Here is a 22,247-nt window from a genome sequence, read left to right on the forward strand (position 1 = left end):
CCACTTCCTAAAGGCACCTTGGAATGAAGGGTTTGCAGCAGCAGCAGCAGCAACAGAGGGATGAGGCTTTCTCCATCTGCACAAGGTGGAACCAGCTGCTGTTTATTCATACCTTCACCAGGGAGGGCTGGAAAGGGAACAAGGACAGATCCCTGAGGTATTGGGAGCTGCTATGGTGCTACCTTCTCACAGAAGTCACCCCAGGGATGTGCCCATGTGAAACAGCTTTAGGGGAAGCCCAATCTACAGAGTTCCTGCTGCTGCCCATGGAGTGGCATCCACGCTTACAGACACACAGATTCAGCTGGAAATGGGTTGGGAAATCATCAAGATCATTCAGGATCATCAAGTCCAGCTGTTAACCTACCATTGCCAAGGTCCACTAAATACAATGCACACCAGTGCTACTGTGAATTACCTGCATAACAACAGTAAAGGTGGCAGCCTGACTGAATAGTTTTTTTTTACTGTGTCCCTTTTTTATTTCTTCATTTCCATTCTGTGAGATGTCTTCCTGACTTGCTGCTCTTGGTAGTAGAGGTGAAAAAAGCAAGCACAATCAGTTGCAGAGATAAGGAGCAGGTTCATGCATGTGCCTGTCTACAAAGAACCAGCATGGATAACTCAGCCCTGCCCCTGGTTCTTGTGGTGGGAGCAAGGCTCTACTTATTGAAAGGCCAGCTGTAGGAATAAGGAGCCAAGTCCAAGTCAGGGCTCGTCTCCTAACACTTAGAGAAAATATGTGAAGGGAGTAGGAAGACAAGAGCTTTCCTAACTAAACATACTGTTACTGCTTGGTTGCTCTAGTCAGCAAGTCCCTTTGAAACTTGTCCTTTTTGCTGGCCATTCTCTGTGAGCAGTGTTTTGGTTTGCTTGGTCTCCTGGGGGCTGTAGAGAAGAGGGGTACATCAGCTGGAGGAGCTGCTGCTGTGGCACAGTCAGTGCATGCCAGGCTGGGACAAGGCTTCTGAGAGCCCTGTGGGTTTGTGTGACACTTCTTTGGTGCAGAGGGTCACTTACCCCATTTTTTTGCAGGGTTAATCTGAGCCCTGTGTCAGACACAGCTCATCCATGTCTGCAGTTTTGTGAGGAGGGTGTGCTAACAGTGAGCTCGAGCAATTTGGGATGATTTGGGCTGCTGATAAAGAAAACATCCACTACATGCCCTGCATCTCCTTACAGAGTATTAATGTGCTGCTCTGAAGCAAAACTCTCAAGTGGACCTCAGTGCTTGTTTTGGCTGATGCTCATAAACTGATTCAAGACTAGTTACTTCAAAGAGACAGTCTAAAAGTAATGCTGTTGAGCCAAGGCCTTTTGCTGCTTTGTTTTTCTAATTTTATAAGTTCTCCAGCCAGTCTGCTGATCTATTTTCCAATTCCTGCATGGAGAAAGCTGCTGCTGCTGCTTCAGGCTTTTTCCAGAGAAAACTACTGAGGGGAATGAGGTGCTGTGCTGTCTGTGGTGCTCACAGCTACCACTGTTCCAGCTTCTTAAAGAAGAAATCCCCACCAGAACCAGTCCAGGAAGGGCCAGCTGCTCTACAAAACCTGCCTGGGGTTTATCTTTTCAAGTTAAAGACAGTGACTTAAAATTCCTATTCATATGAAGCCTCACCATCTGTCAATGTACATGCTAATGTGAGGATGGATATTCCTCCAGGAATTTCAGATCTTTCCAGCTCCCTGGAATGGGCTGTTTTCCTGATGAGCCACATCTACTTTTTCTTTCAGGAAACACTTCATCTGTCCCCTTATTAGCTAGGGCAGGACCACTAATCCAAGAGCTATGAATTTTCTCCTGCTGTGCCTGTCATCTCAAACTAGGGAAGACATATCCATGGAACTATTGCTATGCATAAAGTAAAGCACATGATCATATATTTTGTCAAATCTGTGCCTGCGTGTGGAAAGGGAATCTTGGAGATTTCCTCTGTGGAATCATGACTATCAGAGAGACTGCAGCTCACAAGTCTATTCCATTTACCAGACACTGTCAGCACCTTTCTTGCCTGGGTGTTTATGGATGTTACTTGTAAAGCAGCCTGTAACAAACGCCATCTGTCCTGCCTCACAGAGTTCCTTCAGTCCCTCATTTATCACTGCTACTTTACTCTGCATTCCTGCCATTCTTACATCTCATTTTTGTGCAGCAGTTTGGACTTCAGTGGGCTGCTTCAAACGAGCTTCACACTCAGCACAAGGCACACAGTCCCATGTGATCCCAGGAAGAGCTGTGACCCTCTGTGCTGTGGAAGTCACAAGTGCCACCCATGGTTATTTCTCAGCCTCCATGCACTGATGGATCTACGTGTCCTCAGTGTTTCTTTCTCCCCTGATGCATTTGCACTTCTTTATTCCTCTTTAAGCTCCTCTCAGTCAGCGTTTATCATGCATTTGATGTACAGATATTTCTTCTAAAACCTGCAAAATGACTCATCTGTTTTTGTTCCCTTTTTACCAGTACATTTCTCATGCTTTTATGACTATAAACAGATCTTTGAGCAGTCTCTCCTAAAGTCACACTGGCTGCTTCATACTACTCACATTCTTCTTTCTCACCAAAACCATAATCTGTTATTCCTTGGTCAGGAGAGAGGCTTCAGCATTTTCACAAACAGCTGAAATTTATATCCATAGAAACAATGCTGGTTAATTTTGGAAATCTAATGCTTTTTGTACTTCTTCATTCTAGTACATGTAGAAATACCTGTATAGCTTAGGGTGCTGTCCTGGCATCATTCATCAGAGTGTTTTATTTCTCCAGCTTATGCAGAGAAAGGGAAGTAAAGACTTTCTGCACTGATTAAAAAAAAAATCAGGAAAACTGGTTACAACTGAGTGGTCTTTTGCTCAGAGCTGAATAACACTTCAGCTCCATCCAACAGGAATCATATTTAGTTAAAAATCACATGCTCTGGGATGCAGTATGGTGGCATAAATTAGTGGTTTAAGCTGTGTAAATGTGAGCCTGTGGTGCAGGCAGCTGCCTCCCTCCATGGACTGTGGCCACACGATGCTGTGTGGCCAAATGGGATGGTGGTCAAGTGGCTCACTTCCTTTGCTGGTTTTGGCAGGTCCTTAACCTTGGTAGCCACCTAATTGTTTCCTCAGCTTCAGGATCATCTTTTCTGTTTTGGAGGGGCAGCCTCTACATGTGGAGTATTTGATGATTGAGTTATGTACCCCCTGCAAGAGGAAGGTCAGCCTCCAACCACCACCCTGGCTTTGGGTGAAAGAAATGCTTTAAAAGGCATAAGAAATCTGATTATGTGTCAAAACCTGTGGGTGGGGAATAATGTACATCATTTAACCAAAAGGAAGAGTGAGCTCTGCTTGATGTTGGGTAAGGAGTAGTGAGCATGGAGAGAGCTAGGAATGATCAGGTAAGGCAGTTTGCTAGCTGAAAAAAAGGAAAGAACAAAACCAACAAGAACCAACAGGTCTGAGAGGAAAAGAGAGAAAACCCTTGGAGGAAGAAAAGCCATACAGATAAGGAAGAGTGGGAAAAGATAAAATATCCATTAAGGCAGAAAGAAAAAGATAAATTTAAGACCTTGAAATAGTAAAGTATTCATAAAATGGAGGAAGAAGTGATCGGACAAAAAGTGATGCAAGGAAAAGAAAAACAGAAATGGGACTGAAAGAAAAAGGGAAAGGATTTTTAGAAAATTAAAAACTGAATTAAAACCCATACCTTTTAAGCTAATGACCATCTTTTTGTGCTTCTAAAGTTCCCTGGCAGGCATCCCAGGTCTCCATGTTCAAACTCATTAGAACCTCAGCCACAGAGCCTTCCTGTGAACGGTCTCATCAGAATAAACTGCAGTAGAAATTGGGTACAGTATGTTTCCCTACTTCTGTGGATTAAACTCAGCCCTGTTTCAAAATGCATCATCAGGTTACCCCAGAAAGTCTTTCCTTTTTCACCCCAAATTTTGTTGTGGCAAAGTCTGAATGTCTTGTATGTTCCTCTGGATCTTCTATACCACCAGTAGCCCAGCTGGAATTAATCTCAGCTGCTCCAGAGAGCCCAGCAGCTGCCATACACCCAGAAATCCCTGAGGTCTTTGTCATGCCCAGATAAAGATACCAGTGACAGCATTTTGTGTAAAGTCAGCCTGAGACTCTCAAGGAATTGCTGAATAAGCCTTGAGGATTTTGGAAATAAACTAGAAAAAGGGAAAAAAAAAATCTTCTCCCTTCATTAATCACTCCTCTGCTTTCTCTCTCCTGTGATTACCTGTCTGCCAGCATTCCCATGCATTTTGCACAGTGTACACAGCATGCAGAGACTTGAGCATATTGTCTTTCATGTCCATAGGTCTGGAAGGAAGAAGGAGCCTCTTTTCTAAGCCTTTCTGAAAAAGGAAATACTAAAACTACTATATATCAGAGCAGCATGTTTAGGTGACTTTGGTGGGAAGAAATACTTGGAATAATTATTCTGGACATGGATGACCAGGTCATCCCAGTCCTTTATGCACATCAGTGGGTTGGCACAGTCAGCTGGTAGACTTGCTCCTGGAAGCTGCTTGCTTGACAGAATTTCTAGCTGCCCATATGTCCAGGAAAAGGGAGGAAAAGAGAGGCTAAGGAAGAAAGTGAGCCTCTTGCAGCCCAGCCTGTGCCACAGCATTCTCCCAGCAGTTCAGCACTGGGGCTCTCTCACAGACCATTTAAGACCCCTCTGGATTTGTTATTCCAGGTTCTTAATTGAAACTACTCAGGAGAGAGTGCTGCCAACTTGTTACAAGGCAGTGAAATTTGAAAAAGAGGAGACACAGGAGCACTACTTCTAGTGCTTTAGACTGCTGGCCCATCAAGTAGAGCCTTGAATAATAAATCTTGCAGTTAATACAGAGAAAGGAATTTGCAACAGAATGCTCAGGGATGAAGTTAATTTAGCTGCAGTTTCTACAAATGAGGAGTTAGCTAGCAGATAGCTGCCTTCTCTATCATGTGAAAGCACAGGGAATCCTCTCTGATGGCTTCTAGATTTCACTGAGCTCCTCACCAGTTCCCGAGTGTGTGTGGGAGAGGAAATCTGGCCCTTCCAAACATTTTAAAGGAGAAGAAAGTAGTGCCAGACTGAAGTTGTTCTATTGTGCATATGCTTAAATTCTGAGATGGCATAGGCGTGACTGAGCCTAAACAAGTCATGCAGTGTGAAAAACACTTGGTAGGTGAATGTAACAGAAGAAACAAGATGGATGATGAGAAATGAAACTTTCCCCCTAAATCCTAGCTCATAACTCTACTTGAATCTGGGTCAGGAAGCATCAAAGCCTTCCTTGTCAGCACTGGTTGACATCCTGTATAAAGTGGCTCTTTCCCATTTTATTGCAGAAAATAAATATATCTGGCACAAAGACATGAGCAGAGTGCACCTTATTTGGTTTCTTTGTTGTTGCCCCTAAGAAAGAGGCCAACAACAAAATATTATCCAGAACAAACTTCCCTCTTCAGGAAAAGAACTTGTGCTTTTATATTGTGGTGGAAACAGTAGGTGAGGGACAAAAAGGCTGTTTGATCTGCTGCTTCTGTGTTAGATCTGTTGTTTAAATGCAGGATGTTCTCCTTCCTGGAGGACAAGGCCAGCAATTTTCTGCAAATAGATCCTCTAATTACTACAGAGAATGTGTGAAATCTCTAACAAGGATCAGCCAGAGCTGTTCAAGCTCCAGCTTTCTGAAGGATCAGTGGAGAATTCAGTAGGCAGAAAAGGCTGTTAAAGGAGCTGTGAGAGAGCTTCAGTGATAGAGGACCTTTTCCCTCACAGCAAACATACCCAGAGAATTTGCATATTGCTGCAACATTATGACAGATGTATTTTCAGTCTGGCACTTGGGGGTTTTAATGTCGTTATAAATGATCAAAAATAATTATATGACTGCACAATGCAACAGTGTGGGAAGCACTGTATTAGCTATTGCACTTAATTATTTAATACAGAAAATTATCCACATGATGTTAAAAGCCCAGTGGGATGGTGAAACAGGGCCTCACTCACAGCAGCAGCAACAGCCTGGAATGGGAAGAGTGCCAGGGAAAAGCAACAGACAAAAAAATCCCAGCCCTCTGTCACTTCCTGTGAGGTTGTTTTAAAGGGTCCAAAGCTCTCAGATGTGAATCTTCATGAAAGATTGGTACCAGATACAGCACCTGTTAAGAACCATTTGTCATGTCAGAAAGTGATATTTCCACTGGCAAATGGTCACCTGGCTGACATCTAAGAGAGGTGATCTCCCTTCTCTCGTGCATCTGGTGTTTGGAGACCTTGGAAACTTTAGTTTTCTTTGTTTCTGCTTCCCCAAGAGTCGAATGAGAGTAATCATCCTCTTTTGGCAAGTTATGATTGATGGATTACATAAAAATAAGTATTATTTTACTACCTACTCTAATCCATATAAAATTAGGCCTTTTATGAAAATGGAGTAACTGAAAAAGAAACTATGTAAAAACCTACAGCTCATACCCACTGTGCTGTTTCTGGAACATTGTGCCTTTCTGCCCCTCAGCAGCCAGGTCAGAGCAGACCACAGCCTCTCCCCCTGCTTCATAAAGAGAGAGGGAAGCTGTCTCAAATCCAGCCCCCTATTCAGAATGCTTCTTCACCCCCTGCTTGCCCCTGTCTCATCTTCCCACAACTTGAAGTGACTCTTCACTCTGAGAGACATGACACTTCTGTTCCTGCAGCCTGAGTTTTCCTTCTTTTGAATCATTCTTGCCTGGGCTGGGATGTCAGTCCTGTTTTAGGAGACAGACTATCTCAAACAATAAAACCCATCCTTTAGCTCTTTTCATAGGACTGTTTCATATTGCTGGGTTGGTTTATTGCCTTCAGGAGTTATTTATTGGCCCTCATCAGGACATGCTGCTTCTACACCTTCCAAAGTCTTTGAGCACTTGCAGCTTCTTCCAGATGTAATTTGACAGCAAAGTTCTCATGGAATGCCCTTTGAGATAAAAGATCTGTTCACCCATCACATTCATTTTTCAGTCTTTCTGGTTAAAACTGGTGCTGATTTTGTTTCTCTTTGCTGAGAACAAGTCTGGTTTCTGGCTGCAGGGCAGTAATTGTTAACTGACTGCTGTGAGCTTACTGCTCATGAGAAAAAGGGCCTGACTCCTCATGGGGTATTGCTGTGTCACAAAATACCTGTGGGAAGGTCAGGAATGTTTATCTGATTTTCTAGGTGGACAGTAAAATTTATAAGAGAGCTTTCAGCTATTCTGCCACCATTTTCATGCATTTATATCAAGGAGGCCTTAGTCATTATTGTTCAGAGGCATTACTCACCCTTCCTTCAAAGGCACTTAAGAGCAATCCAGGCCAAAAATTACATCAGGATCAGCTAGTTGAATCATCTAGTTTCAGCATGCTTTACTGGTATAGTTTCCTCAGGCCTTCGCAGCATATTGCTTAGAAATAGACTCTTTGCTATGTCTAAGAGATGCTTTCATAATAAATGCTTCCATCTTGCCTTTGTCATGCTTCCTTCCCAGCCTTTGGAGGACCTGGGACCAGAAATTGCACTTCAAGCCTCCCCTGTGGCTGAGAGCCTGTGTATTTCAACCACTTTACAGTAAATGAAATAGAGGGAGGTGTAGGATGACTGTGCCACCAAGTGCCAGCACCTTCAGCACCTGAAGAAGGAGGCCTGCAAGAAGGCTGGAGAGGGCACATAGTGACAGGACAAGGGGGAATAGCCTCAAACTGAGAGAGGGCTGAGTTAGATCAGAAAAAAATTCTTTACTGTGAGAGTGGTGAGGCCCTGGCACAGGCTGACCAGAGAGGTTGTGGATGCCACATTCCTGGAAGGGGTCAAGGCCAGACAGGATTGGGCTTTGAGCAACCTGGGATGGTAGAATGTGTCCCTGACCATGGCAGGGATTGGAGCTGGGTGGATATTTAAGGTCCTTTCCAGCCCAAACCATCCCATGAGTCCATGTAGATGGGCATGGAGGCCCTCACAGGGCTGTTTAGAAAATACAAGTCTGGTGAAATGAACTAAATTGCAAAATCTGGAAATGGAAATTCACCATTCACAGATATGATACAGTCTTTTCTAGTCATGTCCTCCAGACCTTATCAATTATCATTAGGTGTGTAGAGCATAAAAAAGAGGTTCTGTATTTCCAGCCTCCATAAATGTTAATAGCTTTGTCAAATAGTGGCCTGGGGACTTTGGTTCAGGCAGTGGGGTTTTTTTGGGTTTTTTCCTGTGATGAAGGTATATTCCCCAGAAGCACAGGTGAGACCTTTAATTTGCTTTAGGTCCTATAGGATCTCAATAATCAAAAGGTGTCCACTTCCAAGTAGCCAGTAATGAGACACCTCAGTTTTCTACCAGTGACCTAGAAATAAACATGTGAGGCCTGTTTCCTGATCACAGAGCCATTCAGGTCCTCCAACTCTTTGTTTCTGTCAAGAAGAGTGTTCAGGATGCCCAACCAGGCCCTCAGACCTCAAGGGACACCTGTCTGCTTTCACAGGTGCCCTCATTGTGAGAGAGAGCATGAAAAAATTGAGGGAGGATAAAGGGAAACATCAACATTTTTGAGTGTCCATCTTGGGCTATAAGTTGGTCTTGTTTTCTTATGGAATAAGCAAAGAGTCATGAGGCTCCTCTAGAACTCACCAGAATAGTCTGGAGTGATGAAATGCTCCTCTTTTCTTTGCCTGTCTGTGGAAAGATTTGAAGGAGTGGAAGGGAGCCTTGTTTAATTCCCTGCAGCAGTGACTCATTACAGTGACTGGTAGGTGAACTGCAGGGACTCTGTCTCAGAATTAATCCATCAGTGGATGAGAGTTGATAGATAGTATGCAAATAGATGCTGTTTTCCTGCAGCCTGTCAGGAACTCCAAGCAGCTGCATCCTCCACTTGATTCCTTCTCTATTAACATTCTGCTAATTTCCCTGATTGCTGTTATGGCTAAATGCTATCTTAGCACAACAGAATTTGCATCTGACACACATCTCTGGTCCATGTCAGGAGCTATTGTAGCTTTGTAAGATTGTTCAGGACACACATGAATCCCCCAAATCTGCTGTGAGAGCATGTGCCAAGAGCTGTGGAACTGTGTAAATGTCCTTTGACTCAATACTGTCCCTTTTGCAAAAGTACTTCCAGGGAAAGCCTCTTTTAATGAAGTCTGAGAAATTACTCTCACAGCTCTAAAAAGCCTGCAGCATTTTCAAAAACGAGTCCTTGTATTAACTAAATATCAGCCAGACTAGCAGTTCATCTCATTTTGCAAATCCCCAGCAAAGTCTGCTTTGCCCTTTCCAATCAGCAGGAAATTTTCACTAAGAAATCCCACTGAGTATCAGGGTATCAGCCCCTCTCTCTCCTTCCTATGTACTCTCTCCAGCTGATTTAGACTTGATGCTTCCTTTTGTTGTTTTAGCATGCAGGATTATTTCAGAGAAGTGGTGGCAAGGTCATCCTGCAGCTGGCTGTCCTTTTAAGCTGTGCAGTTATCTCTGTGTCTTAGTTTCTCCTCCTTGATGCTTCATTTCTTTATTTATAAATACAAACCTGCATGCATGTTTGTATTTATAGGAGGACCATTCCACCTACATTCAGATCCCACCCAGTGAATAGCCTTGACCTTGCTCTACTCTTCATCTTAAGAGACCTTTTCTTAGAGGGGTTTGTTAAATATTGCCAGCCACCTCAGAAGAGGCAGAAATTAAAAGCTGTGACTAAGCAGATAAAAAATTGCATGTAAACCAACACACAGAGGACCCTGCAGGTCCACAGGGCTCAAAACCCAGCCAGTACCACAACTCAGCACCCTTTCCCTGAGGACTTCCATGCTTCTGTGGGCATGCACAGCACTCCAGCTATCACATATTCTTGTTAAGGGCTCCAGGTGACTCTGAGCTTCAGATAGACTCTCTTGGGAATTTTTCCCATTTGTTATTATTGAGGCTTCTTAGATGTCCTATTTAGGATCTCATATTCACAAAAAGTAGAAGAAACGGTGTCCAGAGATGTCAATGCCTCCATTAGCACCTAAATAAACCCTAGTTTCTTTAACAGCTCATCTCTGCAACTAGGAAATTTAAAAATGATTGGCATGCTCATTTTGAAATGTCTGCTCCTCTCACACAAATGAGATTCCATTCCAGTCAGCTACTGCATATTTATGCTCAGTCTTTCATAAATTTATTGATTATGTGGTGATACACTATCATTTGCTACCTTTGGGGGGGAAAAAAAATGGGAAAAAATGTGCTCTACTGGTGGGGCTATTTCATGCTTCCTGAATATTCAATCCAATCCTCCTGGTCTCTCTCTGTCCTCTTTTCTCCCCAAAAGCTTTGTGGATCTCCAAAGTCATCCCACAAGAGAGGGTGACTACCATTCCCCAGTAAACCCCTGAGGATGCCATTATGTGGCATGCAATAATAGCTAAATCAGGGTCAAGCCTCTCCCTTTATGGGTAAAATATGGTATTACACTCTAAATTCCTGTACTGCAAAAACAAACAGTGCCATCAATTCATTTCCAGTCAGACCTCCACCCTCTTGGGAAAAGTATGCAGAACTTTCTGGTGGGAAAAAATATTTTGGAAATACAACCTCTTTATTAGAGTGAAAGCTTTTCCCTCATTCAGTTCATCTTTCATGAGCCACCCGGGTACGCTCCAGTGGGGAATGTGGCTTGAAGAGGTGCTTTGAGGCCACAAGAGGCAAATCCTGAAGGGGTGTAGCTCACTCTCATTACACACTCAAAACTGGTGACCAGGTTATGAGGTCTGACCCTAAGCAAAGTCCCAGGGGTAGGTAAATGTCTCTAAGGAGGGTGGGTGGCTTTTCAGGGGAGGATTCCATCACCTTGCACCCCAATGAAGCGTCTGTGCTCTCTGTTTCCTTGAGCTCTCTTCCTGTGAATAATATCTTCCTATTTTTCACCCTTCTGTTTGAAACACAGAGGGAGCAGGTGAGGAGGAAAGGAAGGTTTTAAAATCCATGTGTTTCATTAATCCAACACTGGCATTTTGGATGTGGGGTTGAGTAAAACTCCATTCAGATCCATGGTTCCTCTCTATCACTCATCTGAGAGACACAGGAGGAAGAGAAGAGCTCTCTGTGGTCACCTTACAGCCACTCAATAACAGACTGGGATAATGCTCTTTCTGGGATCCCAGAGCAGACCAGCCCATGACTTTCAAGCAAGATCTTGCTGCTGAGACTCAGCAGAGCATCCCAGGAGAAAGAACTTGCAGTGTAAATTTGGAGCAACACTGTTGAAGTTAGCAGAGTGACTCCAGATACACTGTGGTGTCTCAGAGGTCCAAAGCTGCTATTTTTGATGGCAATGAAAAAGGGACCTTTTCTTTCCAGGCCTGAATCTCTCCTGAGATGTGCCAGCTCTGTCAGTGCAGTGTCATTGCTTCCACTGAGGTTGTATTGCTACTACTGGAGGCAATAAATCACTGACTGGCTTTGGTGGTCTTCTGAGGACAGGATTTGATGCCACTTGTCACCTGGCTTCTGTATCAACAGCAAATGCTGTTTTACCAGAGCAATGATTATTGGGCCCTACGTAAGCTGCTCAGAAAAAAGAAATTGTAAATTTGGTTACACCAAAACCATTCTTTGCAGTATGATGCCAATCATAGTAAAAATACCAAATGTCTGTCACTGGAGATTTGAAAATCATTAAAAGTCATCATCTAAACAACACGTTTTGGATCTTTACCCTTGCAGCTGCCCAAAATCAAACTCTTGGGGGTTTTTTAAAGTTGTTTGGATTCCTGCTGAAATTCTTAATAATTCCTAAACTATGCAATTTGAGAGGAGATAGAAGAGAACCATGCTATTGAACACACGTATTCATTTGGCATGTGGGCAGTGCCATTGCCTTCTGCAGGACGGTGCCCATGGACAGGGGCAGGAGGATTGGGTCTGTTGTCTTCTACTCTCTGCTTTGATCCTGCAAGTGCACTGTCTGCCAAGGTTGCATCAGGCTGCAAAGGCACTTTGTGTAACTCTGTATGAGCTGTGTCTATCCTTTATTTATTCAAAATGCGTTTGCCTCTACAATTTAATCTGCTGTTCTCTCCCTCCCCTTCCTCTTGGTGAAGTCTAATTACAGTTTTATTCCAGGTCCATCTGGTTGTTAATGGTGCTGGACATCACCGCTGAATCCATTCTAATATTTGTTGTGTATTTCTAGGCTGGACGCTGAATAATAATATTCTCTGAATTTGCTTTTGCTCCTGTTTGCTTCCTCCCTGTTGTAGCTAATTGTGTAGTAATGTGTAGCCATGGGATGGTTGCTCCTTCCAGTGTAGATCTCCTAAGACAGTTGCCTATTTCAGGCTGCAGAATGAAAGTGTTTTATTCTGGCTTTGAGAAGAAGATTTCAAAGTCCCCTCTACCAGCTCCCTTTGCTGGCGTGGAACCAGCTGGGCAGTGGCTTTTTCTGCTTCTTTTTTTTTTTTTTTTCCCTGCCCAAAATGTAATGTTGTTCATAAATGTGAGTCTCAAAGTCTCATGGAGGCAGTGTTTCAGCAGATAGAAAGACACTTTTTGCCAGTGCCTGCTCCACGTGGTGGTTGAACCCACAGTAATCTGAGATTCCCAAGCCTGACTTTGTACAGTGCCAGTACTGGTATAATTTTTTTTTCCTTCTTGTCTTTAATTTTTTTTTTCTTTTCTCCTTTTTGCTTTCTGCAATGCTGCCTGGGAACACAGGCTCACACTTTACCCATGACCTGACTCTTGGACTAAGAATAGCAGTCACAGTGCAGCTCGGGTTCAGTCTCACAGGAGACAAGCTGCAGCTGGGAAACAGGGAGGTCAGGTTAGCCCGTGCTTACTAAGCCAAACACATGAAAGGAGCATGGAGGATTTTGCATGTTTGCCTCCTTTGAAGACTGCAGAACAAGGGCAGGAGATTGGCACAGGTGCTCAGTGAGCCAGGATGAATTTTCCTTGCTTGTGACATTGACTTGTAGAGGAAGTTTACATGGAAAGGTTCATCTTCTAGGCTGAACAGGACTTTCTCCAAAAGGGTCTTGTGTCCTTGCAGCCTATCCACCAAAATTTATGCAGGATAAGGACAGTAAGCAGTGCTGACTAGCATCTCCTGAGTTTTGCTTAGGGCAGTGAGATGTTTGGGGTGGCCCCTGAAGTGATCAACCATCGCTTGTCCTGGACAGCCAAGGTGACAGTACTGCTGTGGCACTGTCCTTAGCAGCAGTGAGCAGCAGGTCTGGCTCTGGGCAATGCTAACTAAAAGCTAACTAAAGCCAACTTTGCTCCTGCTGGGACAAGCCAGGCTACATTCACAGCTCCATTTTGTGGTGCAGGAGTGCTTTCAGAGTAACAGAGATACCAGTCCTGCTCTGTATTCTTGAGACAGGACCTAAAGCATTACTGAAAGAAACTGTGAGGCTAATGACTGAAATAATACTGACTGTGGCTGGGTATAGAGAAAGGTGAGGCTTAGATAGCACAGTCCCAGCTTGACTGTGCCCTCTCCTCCATGGCACAGCAGCCAGCTATTCCCTGTGCCAGCCCAGAGCACAGAACTGGAACATGGACTGGGGGATTGATATTGACAGTGGGGAGCCATTTTTTGAGGAAACCACGTTACACTATCCCTGTACTCTCCCCACTAAGTCAAATGGGAAGGGTGCTGCATTGCCAGGAAGGGAGATGTCTAGAGGAGCTCGTCCTGCAAGCCCCTGGCTGGTCCTCCAGCCAGCAGCAATGCTCAAAATGATCAGTGTGACTTCCCTTCATCCCCTGTCTCAGAGCTGGAGGGGAGGGGTGGCTTCTCTGGAATCCCATGAGCTGGAGAGGGGCTGCTCACACGAGTCAGGGAAACCAGGCCTAGGCTACAGCTTGAGACACAACAAGTAGACTTAAGAGGAAAACCCTTGAGGTGTCAGGGCAGAAATTCTAATGGTAATTTTGAACTGTTTTTGTCTGTCTAACATTCCTTTTTAATCCCCATCCTGCCTGCCCCTTCCTTATGTAGGGTTACTTTAGTGATCCTTGGAATGTTTTTGACTTCCTCATCGTAATTGGCAGCATTATAGACGTCATTCTCAGTGAAACTAATGTGAGTATTACTCTACCCTCCCCAGGATACCACCACCTCCTCCTCCTCTGCTGTTCCTTCTCTCTTTCTCTCTTTTTTTCTCTCTCTTTTTGTTTTCTGGTTTTTTTCCCTCTAGTCATGCTTTTATTGAACTTGCCGTCGTCCTTCTCCTTCTCCCAGGGAAAAAAAAAGGAGGGGGGAAAATGCCTCCTTCTTTTTCACTTGTCATAGCTGGCCCCAAGGCTGTGACTGGTGAAAGCGCACAGAGTTTGGGGTGTGTGTGCTTTTTTTCCCTCCAAAAGGTAGACATGCTTGAGTGTAACTTTCTGACTAACCAGGCTTTTGTTGATACCCTCCATCATGTGAAACGTTACAGAGGTTTGAGCAACCAATACTGTAGAGTGGTAAGAGACTATTTAATATGCCCACATAACCTCTTTCTTTTCTTATTTTTTTCCTCTTCTCTCCCTCTTTCATGCTTTTGTTTTGTTTTTATTTTCATTTTATTTTATTTTACTTTTTTACTTTTTTTCCCCTCTTTTCTCCCTTTCCCTCTTTCTCTCCCTCCTCTCTCTCTCTCTCTCTCTCTCATTCTTTCTTCCTCTTCCTTCTCTCCTCTCTCTCTCTCATTCTTCCTTCCTCTTCCTTCTCTCCTCTCTCTCTCTCATTCTTCCTTCCTCTTCCTTCTCTCCTCTCTCTCTCTCTCCTTGGCTTCTCTGCCACATGCAGCACTATTTCTGTGATGCATGGAATACATTTGACGCCTTGATTGTTGTGGGTAGCATTGTTGATATAGCAATCACCGAGGTGAACGTAAGTAGCTGGCGTCTGTCCATGATCGTGCCTGCTCTAACATTCGTCTTTCCCGGGTTCTTTTTTATTTTTTTTCCCCCCTCCCCTTCCTCCTTTCTTTTATTTTCAGAATTTTTTTTTGTTTTGTTTCAAAGCTCTTTTTATTTTTTCTTCTTTTTTTCTTTTTTTTTTTTTTGCATTTTATTTGGTTTGGTTTTCTTCTGTTTTAATTTTTTTTTTTTTTTTTGGAACGACTTAAAGGACTTTTTGACTGTTGCATCATTTTCTTCCCTCCATAATCCGCCTGGCATGAATTAAACTGTATAGCAGGAAAAGTGATGGGAAATGTGGAGTGTAAGTGGAAAAGCTCTTTGTGCCATGGGAAGCTGCTCGAACAGGACTTTGGTCTGCCCAGTGTCATGCTGTGCTTCCCATGGCAGCTCAATACTCTCCACCCCACATTGAGAGAAAGGTCAGTTCTTTCGAGGTGGAACTGAGGGAACCAAAACAGGAATCCTCCCTGTGCCTCCTCACTCAGGCTTCCTCCAAAAGAAATAAAGGCCAAATTGTCTCTGTTTAGAGGAATCTGCTCGATGTTCTGTTTCGAATGTGAATATAATAATAATAAACTAAGGTAGATAAAATAAAAATAAAGCAGAAGTCCCAAAGGAAAACAAAGCACCAGAGTTCCAACCCTTTTTTTGTTTATTTGTAACCTGATTTGCTCCATCTCTCAAACAGCACCAGCCCAATTGGCACTGATTGGCCCCACTCTTGCCCATCTCAGCAAACAGGTGAAGGACTGAGTGAGCCACGGAGACTGAAATGAGCATCTGGTGTGCAGGAAATAAATCACACCAGGCAATTCTTTACCTACATCTCTTTTTTTGGAGGTAGATGGATATAGAATTATAGGATAAATAGACAAAGAACAGGCAGGAAACAGTTTTCTGAAAGAAAGACTGTGATTGGGTTTATGACATGAACAAAAATTACACTGAAAAATGCCAGGGAAAGGCCAGGGAAATAGAAAAATTGAAAGAAAATTGCTGTAAATATCTTAAAGAACAGCAAATCACTCATGAATTTTCAAAATTATGTGGCTTTTGAATAAACATTCCATCTTGGAATTGTGTGCTGTAAAGGCAACCCATTGCAAGCAGAGAAGTGACAGCATGGTTTTCACTCAGTGTTGTATTCAGAGAAAAATAATCAGGCAGCATTTTGAAAAATAAAAATGCCTCACTTGGAACTTTCCAAACAAAATATTTTCGTATCTTGGTTCTAGTTTAATTTCTGTTCAACTTTATTCTTTTTTTTTTCTTTTTTTCCTTTTTATTCTGTAATTCCAAAACAGGAATATTTATTCAAGCTGTAACATTTTGATTTTGAGTAAATGATTTTTTTATGTTTTTAAACTAGTTTATTTTTCTTATCCTTTGAAACAATAGAAAACAGTTTTTAACTAAAAAAGAACTTTTATTTTGCATCTCTTAAATGTCCTGCTTACTGGACACAAAAAGTTGCTTACAACATTTCCCACAGAATGTTGTAAAAAATTTTGGTTACTCTTTTACTAGGTAGATATCTACCTAGCAGATACCTTGGTAGATATCTAGACTAGTCTGACTTTGTAGAGGGATGTTACAATGAGACTGAAGTTTGATTTTTAAGAGTGTTAATTTTTAAGAGTGAAATTAAAACCATTTCTCTGCCACACTTGTCACAAGCAAACTAAGTAGGGAACCTGGCAATAGCCTTCAGATTGTGGAAAAGTTCAATTCTCATCCCTAGAGGGAGAACTGTATATGGCAGTGGAAGGAATAAGCACAGTTAACTGGAAATGAATCATATTAAACATCAATAAGACTTCCCTGACTGATGTATTTGAATCCATACAAAAGTCTTCTAAGCAGAAAGGAAGGAAATCCTTTTGTTTTGGTACATAAATAGTCAGAAATCCTAGACTGCAGGAAAATCCAAGGGGTCCTTTTGAAGAAATTCAGATTCATCTCCTCATTAGCTCCCATGGTCTGAGAGGAAGAGAGTCACAGCCAGGTGACCTCTTGCTGTTAGTGGTGAGGGATGCTCCCCTCCCAGGCACCCTGGACACATCTGTGACAGGCAAGTAAATTGCTATTTGGAGGTGCCCACTGGTGACTGGTGAGTGTCTGGCTTTGTTAGGTTTGTCTAGACACCCAGCTCCCAGACATCAAATTTAAGCAGTATAAATCTCATTCATCCTCAGCATCTTGTTGAGACAGACATGCTGCTGATGATTGTTGTGATCTTCAGTCTCCAGGGCTGCCTGTGCTGCTGTGCTTAATTGCCAGCCACAAGGCTCTGTCTCAATTCCAGTTCGTGTCAGGCAAGACCCAGAATCCAATTTTCAGTTACAGAAGCCTACAAAAAATGAGGGCATGCCTCTGTCCAAACAACCAGCAGCTGTCTCAGGTGAGGAGGCAGCAGGGTTGGCCCTTACTCCTTTAGTAAGGGCTGTGAAGAGCATTGTGTGATGGTCCCTCTGTTTCCTCTAAAGAATCCTTTCCTTCTATACAGTTTTACAGATCTCTGCACACATCTTTTTGTTACCTGGCATGTTTAAATCTTCTCTTTTTTTATCTAGGCAAGTCCTTTGCTACTAGTTTCTAATGTTTGTTACTAAAAACTTGCACAACCTTTTGATGCACTGATAAATAAGCGGCAGCTGTGGATTGAGTTTGTTCTGAAATGTTCTGAAATCCCTTTGCACTTATAACCCTTATTGAATAAGAGAATGTTTTGTATGTTGGTTTGTCCTGTCAGATTCCCTCCCTGCTAGCAGCACTTGATATGTTACAGCTGTAGAAAATGGGCTTTGGAAGTAGCAGCCCATCTTGGACGGACGGTTGTCATCTTGCCAAGCAGTGTGAGGCAGTTTATCAGACACACTTCTCCCCTCTCCTCGGGGGCTTGTTGCTTCCTTGCTGTCTGTGGCTTTGAGCAAGCCCTGCCCTGTGTTTCTGTACACTGTCTTGTCTTGTTCCAAGAGACCTGGGGTCTGAAAAGGCCAGAAGCAATAAACCCCAAAATGCCAACCAGCTCCACTGACAGGAGATGTTTTAGACTGGTCAGGTGCAGGTAAAATATTTCTGCTGAATTCCTTAGAAGCTGAAGAGTGCTTTGGTAGGATCTTGGAAGGTGCTGCTCTTGGAGTGAAGGGTCAGTTCTCATTGTGGTCAGTTAGAAGGGAAGATGGACACTCCTGGCCCAGGTCAGTTTGACCTGCAGCCATAGACACACAACCTGAAATGTGTGAGGTTCACGACACGTTTGCACTCAGGGGAAGCAAACCCAGCAGCACTGAGCTGTAGTTGTGAGGAGAGCCCTGACTGACTGACAGCCTCCACAGTGTGTGTGTAGGTATGTGCTTGCTCTTGTTTGTGCAGTTCCCCATGTTCTGGTTTGTCCTTCATTTTTTCTTTTGACATTTATTTTTGTTCCTTGAAAAGGAATTTCCCAGACCAAAACTTTCCTTAAGATATATGTGAGTGTGCATGGGTGGGTGTTTGTGTGTGCACTCCATTAATGGTGCTCCATGTCCCTAAGTGTGTTTGGATGCTTGTATGGGCTACAAATCCACAGGAGAGTGTCCAGACATAAACCCATGTGAGGGGGGAAAGGAGTGTGAATGCAAGCACAAGTATTTCATGTGTATTTGTGTAGGTGGATTCAGGGGTTGCTGTGTGTGTAACTGAGCCCATGTGATCCTGTCACTGTGAGAGCTGGACCTGGGTATGGATGAGTGTGCCTGGGAGTTTCCTGAATGCAGGAATGCTCCCCTGCATGCCAGTGAGTGAATGAGCACCTGCATGCCCAGCTCAGCAGTTCATTAGCATGGCTGTGCATTCCAAAATAGTGGGAAGCCATGTGCTTGCAGGGTAGGCCCCCCTCAGCATTTCTGAGTCCTTCAGGAAGCTTTCACATAAAACACCTCCATGGTGGGGAAATTTGTCCAGCAAAAAGTCCAATCATGTTGAGCCCTCTTGCTTCCTGCATCCCAGGAACATCTCCCAAGTCCCCCCAAGGAGCTCCACAGACACACAGAGTTATCTCACACAACTGAGGAAGTGCAAAGGGCACAGAGAAGGTCAAAATCTGGTGGGTTTAAAAACTTCAGGGTGGCACAGTTTCTGCCAAATTCACCTTTAAATTGTATCACTCTGAAGCTGCATTTTCAGAGCTTTCCTCTCAGTGACTGCTGTACAAGTAATTTTCTAGCCACAAAATCAATTTTTATTTTTTTTTTTCCCAAAATCTTTTTGAAATATTCAGTGTTTCAGTTTTGGGGCACTCTTATGCCACTTCTTAAGTAACTAAAGAGGGAGGAAAGGTCTTTTTTAATCTTTTGTTTAAAAAAGAACTTCCAAGGCAGAGACCACCTCTACCATGTGTCAGCTGTCTTCAAGACTAAGAATGACTTTTGGGGAGTAAGATGAAAAATGGTATAATGTGTGAGGCCTGGGATGCAGGGCCTGTGGCTTATATTCCTTGGACTTTTATTAGATCCCTGTACCTCAGTCTTCCCATCAGTGGAGACTGTTACTATTCCATATGTTTAGAAAGCATTGTTATTAGAGTTTGCAAAACACTTTAAGCTCCTTAGAAGAAAATGTTGAGGTGGTAAAAATTATTACTCTCTGTTATAATTGGAAATAAATCTGATGGGAGTTGAATAAAACCCAGCAGGTTTGGACTGTATCATCCCAGAAGTAGCTCCAAGGAGAGAGTAGCACTTCCTTCCCTTGCACGTCAGCAGACACAGCCTGGAGTTGAGTGCTGTAAAGGTGACTAACAGCCTGCTGTCCCCTCCTCCAGGCAAAGAAAGTTTCTCATTATTCTTTGTTGCTCTGTATCAAATGGGAAAATCAAGCTCCATTTGTGCTGTGCCACAGTGCCCAAAGTAATGAGAGAAACACAGTCAGACCCTGAGTCACTGGGAAAGCTGTTCATGTGACCTCCTGCCCCTTGGTCAGAGGGGAAAACTGACTTTTCCTTGGTCCACAGGGTCCTTTTTCCTTCATCCTTCCCCCTGCCAGTGTCAGACCAAAGAGGCTGCATGGCTCAGTCCTCATTTGCCACCAAAGCAAGGCTCATATCAGTGCCCACACAGCTGGAGGAGCCTCTGGGGGTGCTCATCCAGCTGCAGAGGGCAGCTCATGGCTGCAGATGTGTGAGAGCTCCAGGGCCATGTCCAGGTGGGAACACCTGTGTCTCCAGAGCAGGTTGTGTTGAGTGTTTGGTTCCATCTGTCTGTCTGGAAAGGCTGTCAGGGAGGGAGGGTTTGTGCCTCTCTGTGGGCCTGTCTCTGAGGGCTTCTGCTGGTGCCTCTGAGCACGTCTGCGTGTGCAGGTGCCTCTGTGTTTGTCAGCTGTGCTTGAGGGTGCATGAGGATGACTGAGAAACCCATCTGGACTGGTGGCCACCCTGCCTGTTCATTCAGTGCCACAGCTGCACAGTGTCTGAGTGTGTCTGTGAGCCCTGCAGGAGGCACAGGGGAGGAGGAGTTACCCAGCACAGGTACACAAGGCCATGCAGCAGATGTGATGGGCCAGGGGGTGAGCATGGTTACAAGAAGAGAGCTGTCAGTGATAGGAAACTGGTGACTTGAGGGTTTTTGTGAAATAATGGAATATTTCCATGCATAAAATGCCCTCCTGTTGCAGCAGCTCATATTTCCCTAAGCATGAACATTGCAAGTGGTTTGAGGGTTGATGGAAATAGTGGGGTTTTAATGGAAGAGATGACAGGAGGGGAGTGCAGTGTTGTGTGTGGGCATCTGGGAGACAAAGGACTTGGGTGCCTCAGGAAGCAGCCCCCCTGTGAAGAAGGTTAGGGAAACACAAACCCCACCTTGGTGTATTACTTCCCTAAAAAATGTCGGTCAGGTCTGTTTTGCCCCAGCCTTATGGGTTATGGTTTGATGTTTGTCCTTCAGGTGTTCAGGAGAGCTGAGTACTTTATATCTTGCACTTCTGGAAAGTTTTCCAAATTCTGTTAAGAAGTCAGCAGAGGGTTGCAGCTCGATTGAATCCTGAGTACTGGTGCAGTAAGGCCAGAGAAATACCAAAGCATTGAGCTCCCAAGACTTGGAGACTTGTGCAGTGATTTCTCATTTAGTCTATTTTATTTCTGAGGTAAAGCAGCTCAGGCTTAAACCAGGCGCATGAGGCCTTTTTTTACAATCATCTTGCTTTTGGTGTCAAGAGGCTTCATATTATTTGCCACGAGCTCCTGCTCCCATTCTTTAGAATATCTGAAAGCCTATACCTAAATCTCCCTTTCACTCCCTCCTGCACTCCTCCCTTTTAACCCACACCCTGCCTTTCTTCCTTTTCTCCCTCGCTTTCCTCTCCCCTTCTTCAGCCACACTAAACCCCCTGAGTTCATTTTCACTCCCAACCAATGTGTCAGAAGGCAGAGAACCAGGGCTGAGACCCTGCAGTCCTCGTCCAGGCGCCGCCGCCTGCACCAGGACTGCAGCGCCCGGCCCTGCCCTCCTGGGCACACACCCCTCCAAGGGAGCAAGGATCGCGGGAAGGACGACTTGCATCCAGCCTGCACCTCACTTGGGACTGCCATTCATCTCTGTCGCTGTGCCTGTCTGTCTGTCTGTCTTTCTCTGCCTGTCTGGTTCTCTCCGCTTCCACGCCCTTTGCTGCTCAGATTTTGGCCGTCGGCTGCCGCCACCAAATCTTTGCGATTCCCACGACTCGCAAGCTCGTTCAGCCAAACCTTCAGAAAGAGGCAGAAAACGTCTCCCCCCCACTCTCCTTTCTCTCCCTCTCAAATGCCATCTGGGGAGCAGAAGCCTCCAAATGATGTAGCAAAGGGCTGGAGAAGCACAGTGGCTTCTTCTGACATCCTGTGTTGTCACACCCTTCCTGCTGCCATCCCAGAAGTTGTCCGTAGTCCTGAGCTCTCCCTGTGTGCGTGTCTATGTTTGTGTACATGACTTGTTTTCTTTTTGGAAAAACTACTGCTAAAATTGATGGGGGGAGGGAGGGTGGATTGAGTTTGCCTTTTTTTTTTTCTTTTTTTTTTTTAATCTGGTGGTGTTTTTATCACTGGAATAATTCAGGTAACGCACCACAGTGGCCCCAGCTGTAGGAAACTATGTTGAAGCATGGTTGTGAGCTGTAGCAGTGGCAAGTGTTTTATTTTGCCTTTGAAGAACATCAGGAGAGCTGCCCTGGATTCTTGCACAGATTAGGCTTAGATCAATTTGAATTTGATCACCTCCCATGCCTAATCAACAATTTTAGTGCATGTTTTTCACCCTGTACTGGTGAGAAAGAAGTATGGTATGGCTATCCAACCACAACCATGTTTGAACAGGGTTATTTT

At 44.1% G+C, this 22,247-nt stretch overlaps 1 protein-coding gene across 4 annotated transcripts in view; it reads left to right on the plus strand.

Moving 5' to 3' along the window:
• The window catches only part of CACNA1C (calcium voltage-gated channel subunit alpha1 C), a 458,270-nt gene that overhangs the window by 386,524 nt on the left and 49,499 nt on the right, over positions 1–22,247 (plus strand). For 3 of the 4 annotated variants that reach the window (XM_018919792.3, XM_050984221.1, XM_050984222.1), the window contains one exon: positions 14,799–14,882. In XM_018919792.3, the coding sequence (XP_018775337.1) occupies positions 14,799–14,882 (84 nt within the window). Of the gene's footprint in view, positions 1–14,006; positions 14,091–14,798; positions 14,883–22,247 lie in introns of all 4 variants that reach the window. The other variant, XM_050984223.1, reaches the window with a different exon arrangement.

Source organism: Serinus canaria, chromosome 1A, assembly GCF_022539315.1.
Source record: "Serinus canaria isolate serCan28SL12 chromosome 1A, serCan2020, whole genome shotgun sequence".
NCBI lineage: Eukaryota > Metazoa > Chordata > Aves > Passeriformes > Fringillidae > Serinus > Serinus canaria.